At 50.0% G+C, this 12,470-nt stretch overlaps 5 protein-coding genes across 5 annotated transcripts; 2 read left to right on the forward strand and 3 right to left on the reverse strand.

Annotated features, from left to right (window-relative positions):
• Positions 1–62: 62 nt before the first annotated feature.
• ARB_04739 (uncharacterized protein) lies at positions 63–1,829 on the forward strand (the record flags this gene model as incomplete). The annotated part of the gene is made up of 1 exon (XM_003016404.1): positions 63–1,829. The coding sequence occupies one exon, from the start codon at positions 63–65 to the stop codon at positions 1,827–1,829; it is 1,767 nt and encodes a 588-aa protein (XP_003016450.1).
• A 514-nt stretch (positions 1,830–2,343) lies between these two features.
• ARB_04740 (uncharacterized protein) lies at positions 2,344–4,662 on the reverse strand (the record flags this gene model as incomplete). The annotated part of the gene is made up of 3 exons (XM_003016405.1): positions 2,344–3,843; positions 3,911–4,464; positions 4,554–4,662. 3 exons carry the CDS (start codon positions 4,660–4,662, stop codon positions 2,344–2,346), a joined length of 2,163 nt encoding a protein of 720 aa, XP_003016451.1.
• A 615-nt stretch (positions 4,663–5,277) lies between these two features.
• ARB_04741 (uncharacterized protein) lies at positions 5,278–6,517 on the reverse strand (the record flags this gene model as incomplete). The annotated part of the gene is made up of 2 exons (XM_003016406.1): positions 5,278–6,215; positions 6,250–6,517. The coding sequence occupies 2 exons, from the start codon at positions 6,515–6,517 to the stop codon at positions 5,278–5,280; spliced, it is 1,206 nt and encodes a 401-aa protein (XP_003016452.1).
• Positions 6,518–7,152: 635 nt separating this feature from the next.
• On the forward strand, positions 7,153–10,154 carry ARB_04742 (uncharacterized protein; the record flags this gene model as incomplete). Its single annotated transcript, XM_003016407.1, has 2 exons — positions 7,153–9,584; positions 9,692–10,154. The coding sequence occupies 2 exons, from the start codon at positions 7,153–7,155 to the stop codon at positions 10,152–10,154; spliced, it is 2,895 nt and encodes a 964-aa protein (XP_003016453.1).
• A 954-nt stretch (positions 10,155–11,108) lies between these two features.
• ARB_04743 (uncharacterized protein) lies at positions 11,109–11,387 on the reverse strand (the record flags this gene model as incomplete). Its single annotated transcript, XM_003016408.1, has 1 exon — positions 11,109–11,387. One exon carries the CDS (start codon positions 11,385–11,387, stop codon positions 11,109–11,111), a length of 279 nt encoding a protein of 92 aa, XP_003016454.1.
• Between the last annotated feature and the right edge of the window lie 1,083 nt (positions 11,388–12,470).

Below are 12,470 nucleotides of genomic sequence, written 5' to 3' on the forward strand. Positions count from 1 at the left end.
TCCCCAGCGTGTGATACCCGGGACTGGACGTTTGGACGGGATCTTGGGGGCAGATAGGTAGCATGTCAAGCAGCAGCTACGAGCCCCAGGATGATGCACCTGAGTCCCCTAGCGAGACAGATGAACCAAGAAAGACAACCCACGATTCTTCGGATGCCGGGCCCTCTTCACACCAGCTGCAGCGTCTTACACTTGCATCATCCCCTCCTCTCTTGCCGCGAAAGCGGAAACGCGTTGAGAAATGGGCGTGGAACAAGAGAGAAAACCATTTACGGCGTGCAAATGCCTTGCCCATAGCATCCTACAGGGGTCTTCTCATTCAAGCTACAGATGAAATTGCTCAGGAGCCCAATCATGGAGCACCCATCCATGGCTCACAGTTTGGCATAGTCAGGTGGAGCACAGAGGAGAAGCTGGCGCTCTTTTCAGCCCTTGCAAGAAAGGGTAAAGGCGCTATCCCTGAAATAGCCTCGTTTATAGGCTCCAAAAGCCGGATAGAAGTCCAGCAGTATATCATGGGGCTTGAACAGGCGCTGCGAGTGCACCATATAACGGAAAAGAAATTTCGGGCCATAACCTTTTCGGATATACATGCCGCAGCCGAGATTAGTGATGAGTGTTGTCTCGCGCTGGAAAAAGCAGCCAACGCACTCTCCGTGCAAGAAGAACAAGCGCATAACATCTCGGGGAAGCGAAAATATAAAGACATGTGGCTAGTAGACAGTAACGCTGCTTCATTCTTGGAAGAGAAGATTCAAACCAAAGATATCAGCGATGTCGACCCAAGTGCACACCATATGTTAGCTACAGCTCAATTGTTCCACATACCAAATTGGATCAATCTTTCAAGAAACGTCTTTATGAACTTCGGAGGTCATCGTATAGAGGATAATTGGACCAGGATATGTTTTCATGAGGAGACTCCTGCGGTGACCTGTGATAGCTTTACCGACTTCTATAAGATCGCTCTCAGTTTGACACGAAGATTGGTGCAATCTTCTATATTCTTTGCGCTCATGAGGATTCGTGCCACGGATGAACGAGCCCGGGACCGAGAGAGAGCTATCCGGAAAGATGATGTCCTTAATGCATTGAATACACTGAAAGTACATCACAATAGCCGTGAATTCTGGATATACGCAGCAAGGCGATGTTCATTGGACGTCCGCGAGTATGTGAGCAAAAACAGCTTCAAGACCACGTTACTTTCCTATGACGAGGTTGAAAAACGACTATCTTCTTCCAGCCTGGAACTACCTGAGCCACAGCAAGGAGAACATGAAAATCAAGAAGAAGCCCAAGAGGAGGATAATGAAGAGGAAGCCCAGCATGAGGAGGAGGAGGAGGCGGAGGAGGGCAGCAACATACTACCGATGAACAATCCAGAAAAATACACTGTGGAAGATTCCTCTTCTTCGTTTGAGGGCTCGGAGACTGATGTGTCAATGGGCGATGTCTCATCTTCTGGGACGGATGAGGAGTTGTTATCAGACGAGGAAGAGATATATGCTGTGGCTATTGATAAAGAAACCAGCCGTGAGGAAGAGAGACGGCTATGGCAGATATTGAACCCAACCCCCAAACCCGAGTCCGATATCAAAGCAGAGATGGAAAGCGGCGATGAAGGCCCATTCCCAAGCTCTAAACGGAGGACAAAACCACTGACAAGAAGAAAGACCATCCAAGACCTTCAAGAATGGAGGAATGCAGTATTACCTATGGCTGACTGGGAGCTATTTGGGTCGGAAACGCTGTCTGTCAACGAAGAAATCCGTGAAAACCACCGTATCAAGCGGCAGAAAATAAGCAATGAGGAACAAACCGGATAGACAATTCCGCAAGGCGTTTTGGATTAACTTGATGTATCGGTTACCATGGCGCAAGGGGCATAAATTATTATTATTTGTTGCATGGAAATTGGAGTTTGAATTCGCCTGTATACAGTAGCAACGGTTGCATGGACAGTGTACGATTTAGAGGAATTTGAACCTAGAACTATTTTGACTATCACCCAACACTCCCAGCTAGGAATTCTGTACATATAATATAGAAGATGCACCATGTGTTGAGCGATAGAAGAACGTAAACCAAACAGTACAGCGAGTTGTAGGATCATTGTGAGATAGGGGTAAAAAAAAAAAGGATAACTCCAATATCTAACGCCCCCAGACTACAATCGTCCCAACGAAGAGATATAATAAAAGAAAAGAAGGATCCTTGAATCTCCCGCCCAAAATGTTTCTCTTGCCATACAGCGACAGAGGAAGCCAGCAGATTAAAATCATACACATCAACTTGAAAGCTATAACTTTCCGTCTATATCAACAACCCACACTCAGCAGCTCATATTTCATATGATTTGTAGTCTGGGCCTCCACTAGCACTGTATGGTTGGACGGCATTAACGCCATTATCTGCGCTTGTCTGCTGGAAGGTGTAGTTCTCGCCGAGTCCGATTGTTTGAGCTTGAGCGGCAACGGCAGCACCGGCTTCGTTTCCTTCTAGGCTAGCAGCCTTGAAGGCTTCTTCGACTTCCTTGATCCTCCGCTTGAGTCCGAGACGGTCGAGGAAGAGTTGTTGTCTGGCTTGCTCGAGGTCTCGGCGCTCAGCTTCAACAACAGCCTCGAGTTCCGAGAACTGTGCTAGCTTCAACTCAAGTTTCTGCAATGTGAGGTTGACAGCAGCGCCTACAAGGCGGGTCATTTCTCGCTCTTCATGCGATGCTAAGGCCCCGGCACGAGCAGCAGAAGCTGCCAGGCCGATGGAGGCAATGGTGGCTTGGGCTGTCTTCCCCTGGCTTGTTGATGAGGCAGACGCTTCCTGGCCTTCGTTGGAAGTATCGATCTCCATGGAGTCCTCGGCTTTCATTGATTCTGCTTCTTTTCCTTTTTCTCCGGTCTTCTCAGTGTCTTTCTCCTTGGTCGTGGATGCGGTACGTTTGTCAAGTTGTTTCTGTAGATCACGACGCATCTCTTCAACCGTTCGGCCGGCCGCCGCAGCAGCAACAGAAGGCTCGGTCATTTGTGCCAGGTAAGTTACCACAGACAAGACCGGATTCTCGAGCTGGCTGACTGGCTCTCGTCCACCGGCAGAGCCCAGCATAGAAGAGGTACCCTCAACAGGATCCTCGAGATACTTGTCTTCAATCTCAAGTTGGAGGAATTTCATAACACACTCTTCCGGAGTTCGTGTACCGACATGTCGGGAAATCTGCTGCCAGTTGTCATCGAAGTTCTCGAGAGCCTCAAGCAGCAAAAGGAGCTCTGAGTTTGACCATGGTTTCTCACGATCCTGTATGGTAGTATACTGGCTATCCTCTAGCTTGACGAAATCGGAAGCTTGGTGGGAGGATGGCATTCTACCCTGGAGGTAGCAGTTGGGGCACAGATCGTATTTGAGTTCTGACGGGTTTGTGGTGGTTGATACGGGGGCTGATTTTGCGTAGTGGAATCGAACTCGGGTGCAATCAATCCCACAGGCGTAGCAGTTCAAGGATTTTTTACCTTCCTTTGCGGATGCTTCCATGGCCTTGGTGCTTGACTCCGCAGGGGTTCCATTGGTAACTGCATCCTCACCATTGGTTTCCTTGTCTTTGCTCTCAGATGGGGTAACCTCCTTTCCTTTATCGTCATAGATGTTGCGACGGATTTCAAGGTTGAGATCGGATTTCGAGAGTGGAGTTGCGGCGGCAGCTCTGTCGGTGGATGGGTGAGGCTTTCCGGCCGTGACAATTGTGTTTGGGCCAGGCTGGAATGGCTGTAAGCCACGGGGGGTATCTGCAGTGATTCTGAAGTGGCCAGTGAAAGGAGGGCCAATATTTGAAGGGCGCGACTGAGGATCAACCTAAGCATATTATGTTAACGACTACGTACCCCTTTTGCACGTTGTAGGGGTTTGTCCTCGCACTCACCTGATAGTTGATTAAACCCCAGTGTTCCAAAAACGCGTGTGTTCGCATAATTGCGCAAACATCTCCGGCCAAGTTCCTTCGGCAGGCTGTAACCGTCAGATATTCGACTGGGTTCACTCGGTAGGTATTGATCATGAAATCACGGTAATCCTTGTAAACTGCCGGCGTTTTACTGCGGTTTCGGCTATTGAAGAATTCCGGAAGGGCCTTTTTCTCGACTGGGTGGATGGTGTTCATATCAAACCAGCTGGTATAGCTCGGTAGGATGATGGCATGGGTCTGCGCAATGAGATTTGAACGCGCCGACGCCTCTGTCGCGGCCTTGCTTTGGTCTGCCGGCCCATCAACATTGCCATCAGTCTGCTGCTGTAGCATGGAGGTATCCCCTTCGTCTCCAGCATCGTTATCAGCCTTGGAGTCGTTCGTGCCACCCATCTCTTCATCCTCCATCTCGTCATTCTGTCCCTTTGGTGAGGGCGGGGCGTCCAGCGGGTTGTCTGAAGGGTTCTGGGTTGGAGTAGCCTTTTCAGGCGAAACACCTCCGGATTGAGAGCCTATAATGAAATACGCGCGTGGTCAGCCATTGACTTTTGGAGCTGCTTTGCAGGTCTTTACAGCACGCCGGAGCCAAACCAGGACATACCGGTAGGGCGGCTAGGGGAGGCCATGGTCTCGTCAGCCCCCGACTGCGCGTCTATACTGGTAGCGGTAGGCTTGTTCTCGTTTCCTGAATCTCCTGTCGATTGGTCCATCGCAATGGGGGATGCACCCGAGCTTGGGGGGAAGTTTCGATGTGGCTCTGGTGGCACTTCACGGCGACAAATGCCTCGCAATGGCGGAGTATATCCCTATCAAGCAGATAGCACTGGCTATAGGGCTGCCCTGTGTGCTCGAAAGTCGTCACTGTATAGCTGCGATACCAACCTGGCGGAGAGATGCGATGCGATGCGGTCGTGCAAGGTCTTTCCAGCCTGCGAAAGTCTTTTGCGTTTTTGGTGAAATCGCGATAGAAGCAAAAAGGACGCCAAGCCCTTCAGATGGTCACGTGGGTAAGTCACGTGTATCGGACTTATAGTTATTATGTAATCCATATACGGCACTTGTGGCTGTCTTTGGCGAAATCTATCCTATGCAGGCCATAGATCACGGCTATACCACGGTTCTTTGCTAAAGTCATAACAAAACGGGATGGCTCTACGGTTTATCAATGTCCTCCGAATACCGTATACATCAAAAATTTAGTCACTATATTCCCGCGACATTGATGCTTAGTTATATCAGCGGGTAATAAGGATTAAGTATTAATCTAGGGCTGAGATGGTCTAACTTTGACTTATGCATCAATAGGGGCCACTGGGCCACCGGACTCATTCGGGGGCTACTGGGGGTTCTATTGTTTCGGATGTTGCTGTCTTCTTTGGGATGTTGATTGCCGTGGTGTTCTCGAAATCAAGGCTCGGATGACCATGAAGGCCATCTCCCAAGCGAGCGAGAATTTCTTCTTCCAGCGCCTCGACTCGATTGCTACACGCCTCAACCCGATTGCTACATGCCTCGACTCGGCTGAGAGCTGGCCCTTGCCGGTGAGCGAGGCTGTGAAGGTTGCTGATGTCCCGGATAATGCTGTCAATTTTGGTAGATATATCAACCAAGATAGTCTGTGACTTCTTATGCTCCCTTTCCAAATCATCATCGACACCATCTAGCTTCACATTGAGATCAGCTAGTTGCTTCATGGACTTTGCCATTTTACCGTTGGAGTTAAAAAGCAGGTCTTCCAGGTTGCAAACTGTAGCCAGCTGAGTCTCGAGGCTAGCCATGCTGCGCTGAAAGGCGGCATCCTGGTCAACTAGTTTATTCTCAAGATTAGTCAATCTTGTCTCGAGAGCGGTTGTATTTTCCATGGACCAGGTTTGAAACTCAGACAGTTTGAAATAAGTCTGGCTCATGCACCGGTTCATAGCATCCGCATGGCTGATTAGCATTTCCATATTATTATTAATATTTTTGGGCACAGGAGACCCCTTGCTGGCGGACGCTACATCATGCTCCGGCGCTGCCGGGGGGGTGACATGACTTTGAAAGGGCTCAGGCACCGCCACGAACGAGTTGCTGTCGCTGGTGTCGGTGCTGCTGGAGCTAGTGGTGGACCCAGGGCTGGATGCAGGGCTCGAGATGGCCGCTGGTTGGGGGGTAGAATTTCTCTCCCCGGCTTCGGGCTCAGCGGGAGCCACATTTACGTTTTTCCACTTCAAGGAGCAGGGATGGGCTGTCACCGAGGTTAGAACACTCACAAAACCAAAAGCTATTAATGGTCGATCAATGGGGGTATTATTTACTAGAAGTCCGTTCAGGAATCGCGTTGGCAGCCCCATCAGATATATCTAGAGCATCGCAGAAAATGACTCTCTTGGGGGGGCGAGCAGAATCGACGTGCTCGTCTTGAGCCTCCCGCTTAGAGGATGCCGGGGGCGGAAGCGAGTCAGCAGCCCCGACGGCCGCTGAATGCAGTTCCTTGCCCTCTGCGATGCGGCAGGCGTTAAACTCCTTCGCGGCCTTTCTACACTGAGCAATAAAGTCGCGACTCTCCCTCTCTGACTGCGTCATGCCCAGTGCCCTATCCCGTAGTTGAAGTAGTGCTGATGCGAGCGGGTAGGACTGTGTGGAGATCTAGATTCTAGGTTATTATTTGTCTGTAACTACAGGTTGCCAAGGTCCGTAACTATGAGGTACTCGGGCCGCGAACCCAAGCCGGGCCGAGAAAGCTTGAAGGTCTTTAGTTATGACTTACAGGTATACAACGGCCGTTCCCCAGCTTCCGCACGTTCTTGCACCGCGAACAACTAACGTCTTGCACCCATAGACAGGTCGGCTTAAAGGCGCCTCCAGTTCTGAGGCTGTCGCTGATTGAACGAACGCACCGGGCACAAGGCAAAGCCGTGGCTCTGGGGCATGGAAGGATCTGCTTGGTGGACGCAGACATGGCGATAGGCAAGCGAGGTTACAGGCACGTCGGCCGCTGTCATACGGAGTACTTCATAATATATACAAACTACTCTTATTGACAACTGTAGAATAATATATATATATATACTAAATACTAACTACAGCAAGAAGAAGGCCGCGTCTAACAGCAGCAGATGACTAATCCGGGATATGCTTATGCTTAGTCATCAGACGCGCGCCTAAACGCGACGAGAAACGCGACTTTTAGATGGCCTTTTTTGCGAGCAGGGCGAGGGATGAAAACAGCCACCGTCGACGGTGACGACGAGAGACGCACGATGGCACTGTCTTGCTCCCCCCGGCCGCTGCTGCAGGAGCTGCCCATGATGTCTGCCGCCGACCACGCAAAGAGGAAGTTCGAGGGCGGGCCCGAGACGGAGATACCAAAGCGCGTCAAGACCGGCCCGTTTGTGATGGACGACGACGATGACGACGACGATGATGATGTGGTAGTGAGCGACAATGGCATATTTCAGAGTCATCCTCGTCCTGATACATCTTTGCACAGATTGGATAACGAAAAGGCTGGACTTGAAGAGGCCGACAGCTTGTGGCAGCGAAAAGCTATAGTCTCCCAAGAAACCCCTACCAGACCACAAGTTACAGCCGAGCAGTATACATCCGTCTCGATCAAGACCTGCTCCGGGAAGGTCAAATATATACGACAACGGGTGAAGAAAGACCACGTTCCCTACGAGAAGTTGATTGCAGAAAGATCAGTTACCGCTGCCGGCAAGGCAACTCGAAGTTATTACGGGATTGATATACACCAGCTTATGGACGAGGCGAAACGGTTGGAGCCATCTGCACCGGCTGCCGTCCCCTCTGTTGAAGCCCAGGGCTCTGTACCGGGTACTGCAAAGCCTGCTCACCGGCTGTGGACGGAGAAATACCGAGCTAGGAGCTTCAAGGACTTGATTGGCGACGACCGGACACACCGCACTGTGTTACGTTGGCTAAAGGCGTGGGATCCAATAGTCTTCCCGGGCCTGGCAAAGCCGAAATTGAAGAAGGACAACTTCTCTAATGACGCCGAGGAACGAGCACATCGCAAAGTCCTACTGCTTACTGGACCACCAGGTCTCGGCAAGACAACCTTGGCTCATATCTGTGCAAAACAAGTCGGATATGAGGTTCTTGAAATCAATGCAAGTGATGAACGAAGCCGCACCGTGGTGACGGGAAGGATTAAAGATGCTGTCGGAACTGAGAATGTTAGAGGCGTTACCATTGTCGAAGATGGCAAAGTTATCAGGAAACCGGGCAAGCCTGTCTGTGTTATCATCGATGAAGTCGACGGTGTCGTTGGCGGTTCTGGTGGGGGAGGTGAAGGTGGCTTCATGAAAGCACTCATCGATCTAGTACAACTAGATCAAAGGAACTCCTCTAGATCAAAAACAGACGGACAAGGCACGGGTCGGAAGGGTAAAAAGAAAGGAGATAACTTCCGACTCCTTCGTCCGCTTATCCTGATATGCAATGATGTCTACCACCCCAGCCTTCGACCCTTACGCCAAGCTTCCATTGCGGAAATCATCCACGTTCGCCGTGTGCCTTTTGACCAGGTGGTCCAGCGCGTGAAAAACATATTCGAAAAGGAAGGTATTCAATGCGACGCTGATGGAGCCAGGAAGTTATGCGAAACCACCTGGGGGGTGAGCGGCACCAGAAACCAGGCCCTTAGTCGTGGCACTGGCGAAGGTGATATCAGAGGCATCCTGGTGGAAGCAGAGTGGGTGGCACACAAACTTCGCTATGACGGCCTCACCTCTTCGTCCAGGTTGACGAAGCTGTGGCTGGAGCGGCATATTCTTCACAACCAGCAAGGGAGCGGGTTATCCCGTGGCCTCGGCCGTGGTGGAGCGAAAGAAATCGTCAGCCGAGTGTTTCTCGATGGAGCCGGCTTCCCACACGATCGACAGGACAAGCAAGGGTTCCAAGACCCGTTCTCCAGAGAACAGAGCAAAGCGCCTGTCGGAGTGGCAGAGCTCCGTAAGCGCGCAGCGATCAGCCGGCTGAGCGAAATGATCGATGCTTCAGGAGAGTATGATCGCTGTGTGACTGAATGTTTCCTCACGTACCCTACCCAGACCTTCCAGGATGACACCCTTCTCTCAAAACCAAATGCCGCATATGACTGGCTGTGTTTCCATGACCAGATATCCTCGAAGGTCTTTTCAAACCAAGATTGGGAACTGAACCCCTACCTTAGCCAAGCAACAATTGCTTTCCATCATCTCTTTGCGTCGTCACACAAGTCTGAGGATGGGTCAAAGATGGACATTGATGGTGACGGGGAAGAAGAGCATCCCTTTGCTGGCCCACGAGCAGACTTCGCCGCTTTTGAAGCTGAGAAGCAAAACCGCGCTATCTTGGTTGAATTCCAGTCTTCCCTGTCTGCTCCCTTGAATCGGACATTCCACTCCGCTGAAACCGTTGTCACAGAGCTGGTGCCGAGCCTTACTCGCATGTTGGCACCAGACATAAGACCAACGCTTATAGGGAACTCCGGCGGTAAGGGGGCTGTTGCGAGCGTACGCAAGGATAGCGAGCGGGCCTTGCTTAAAGCGGCAGTAGGCATAATGCATGGGCTAGGCGTGACTTTTGAGAAGACCAAACTTGAGACTGAGGCCGGTGGATATGGAGGCTACATCTACAGGATGGAACCGTATGTTTTTTTTTCGCCTGCTTTCATTAACAAACCAATCCATTGCTTCCCCCCCCCCCCCCCCCCCCCTCCCGTCCGAATGTAACATTAGCTAACCACACTCTCAGGTCCCTTGATTCTCTCAACAGTTTCTCCAAAGTCAAAGGCACCGCTCTAGCATCGGGCAGTATATCCGCACCCGTTCGATACGCAGTTCGCCAAGCACTTGACCAGGAGTATCGCAAGAGCTTGATCAAACGGCAATCAGAAGCCCAGAACCCCCACTACGGGGGCCCCGGCTCATCAAAAGGAGGCAATGGCAACGACAATGCAGATGATAATGAAGATAGTAGCAAACAGGCCAAGTCCGGTCGATCTATAGGGCCCAAGCGAGACTTCTTCGGGAGAGTTATCCAGGAGAAGCCACAGGGTAACAACTCTCTGGGCGCGGGCCCGGGGTCGGGCAAGGGAGCCGGGCCCGGCTACGACGCAAGTAAGAAGGCCAAGAAAGTATGGGTCAGTTACCATGAGGGTTTCTCAAACGCCGTGAGGAAGAAGATCACAATGACGGAGTTGCTATCCGGGCTGTAATTTTACATTTTAGCGTACATAGAACAACGTCTTGGTAGGAGACGGTTGATGACTTCTGAACGAACCTTTTTTTTTTTTTTTTTTTTTTTTTTTTTTTTTTTTTTTTTTTTTTTTTTTTTTTTTTTTTTTTTTTTTTTCATGGTATTGATTCAACGGAGCTACAGCATTCTAGCAGTACCAAGGTTCCTGTCGCACAAGGTGAATACTCGGGCTAGGTGGACGATACCTTGCTGCAAAGGCGTCTAGAACACCTTGCAGCCGCAATACCGTCGAGTACCTTCGGCATAGGCACGGACTTGGAGACGAGAATAACTAATGGGTATTTGTTGTATCCTGCATCGTTGCTGTGCGGTACTTTGTAGGTAGGCATATGATTTGGGTTGATCCTCCGAGCAGGCAGGCATTTTATGGAGTATACATGCATGACCTTAGGTTGTAATGCAGGGTAATAATGGTAAACAACGCTGTATTACCGCCATTTGGCGGTGGATAATTTAGCTGCCTGGCACCCGTCCGCGTAAGCTCAATGGCAGACTTGACGACTTACTCTCATGTGTTTCCGAGTGTTATACATCGTGATATAGTTATAGGAGAGGAGGAGAGAGAATGTAGATATATGGACCAAGTTTGAGACACAGCACTTTTTTTTTTTTATTATTAATATTAAAACTAGATGTCAACTACATATTTGCATGCAAGCAGACGAATAAAGGCAAGACCATTATCTAAATTTCCAGCACCTGATCGTTGTACAGGCTGGATCAAAAATTGGGCAAAAGAGAAGGAAAAAGAAACCCTGAAAAATAAAAGAAGCCCATCAAGAAAAGCAATAAAACAGATCAATCGATCTTAAAAGAGCATTGATAACCCCCCAGACAAACGCCAATCCAAATCTGTCCTAGGCCACCCATGGTCGTAGTAGTCGTTGATATTGATGAAGGGGCGACTGTAATTTCACGCCCGGTGAGCAAAGTAACTGGCTCTCGCAGCTTCGGTCGTGGTGGGTGAGATGCAAGTCGTTTGTTTTCTGGTCGTCTTCTTTGACAACTCGGAGCTGTTTTCTTTTTGACGACGCAGAGCAGCCTTGAGTGCAGCTATGCTGGAGATGGACGAAGTACTCATCATCGAGGAGGCGCTGGAGAAGAGCTTGTTGTCTGAGTTCTTGGCCATGCTGCTTCGTCTGGAGAAGATAGACAGTCTAGAAGCGTTGGAGGCGGTGGCAGAGGTCGACATTGTTGTATTGATGTTATATATCGGTGCTTGTATTCGGTTTGGTGAAGTCGTAGTGACTGTTTGATTCGGGTTTGTTTTGGCTGGAGAGCTCAGAATGTGTGTTTTATTAGAGTAGAGGAAGAAGGTTTTTTGAGTAGTGTTCAGTCAAGTAGAGAAGATCTTGAAGCTGGTATTTATTGAGTGTCTTTGATTAAGAGTGGTTGTGATGATGGAGAAGAGAAAGGGGGCATAAGAAGGAGGAGGGAAAGCCCCTTCTTATAGACCGCCAGACCAGGCATCTCTGGGTATCAAACGAGAAAAAATAAGCATGCTCCCACGACACTCCGGTCGTCATTCGGGATACGGCATATCACGGTCTAGCCTGGCTCTGGAAAACGCCGTCATACATCCGTATGCGTTACAAATCCATCCCAGCAATAACGCGAATCAAGATTTACGTGTGGATGGGGGCCTGCGGGACGGTCAGACTAGTTAGTTGCTGGATGCTTTCATGACAAATGCAGACTATGTAAGCCTCATTAGACGCGGTGGAGCCAGGGGAGCAGAGAGCCAGCTGTCTTATTCCGAAGCACACGCCTTATATCAGCTCGTCTTAAGCGCTAGCAAGCTGTTTGCCTGCTGGTTGGTGAGAGCCAGCGCCCTTCGAGCACGTCACAGCAGCGGCAGTAAACGCCCGTCCCTTAGCGCTTACTCCGTACATGGCTTAGGGGGATGAGAGCGCCCCCTCCACGATCATCAGCATCATCGACACCATCGACACTGGACCCTAGTTCAGTTGTGTTTGATTGTCTTCTTTCGCCCATCCTTCGATCTCCAGCTTCTTCCCCCCCCTTTTTTTTCTCCTTTTTCCCCTTGAACTCAATTAAGGTTTGATATCTCTCGGAGTTCGAAGTCGGAATGAACTGGGTATTCCGACAGCCTTAGTCAGCAACATTAACTCCGACGCTAGAGCGCAAACAAAAGATGCAAACACGCCAGACTCGGAAATTCCACGGAATACGGAATAGTGTTACTGCTTAGTCAACAAAGCGACTCCTCGACAACGTTCGCGCTTTCGTACTGGTTGATAATATTAATATATAA

The sequence above is a fragment of the Trichophyton benhamiae genome, assembly GCF_000151125.1.
Source record: "Trichophyton benhamiae CBS 112371 chromosome Unknown contig01989.5, whole genome shotgun sequence".
NCBI lineage: Eukaryota > Fungi > Ascomycota > Eurotiomycetes > Onygenales > Arthrodermataceae > Trichophyton > Trichophyton benhamiae.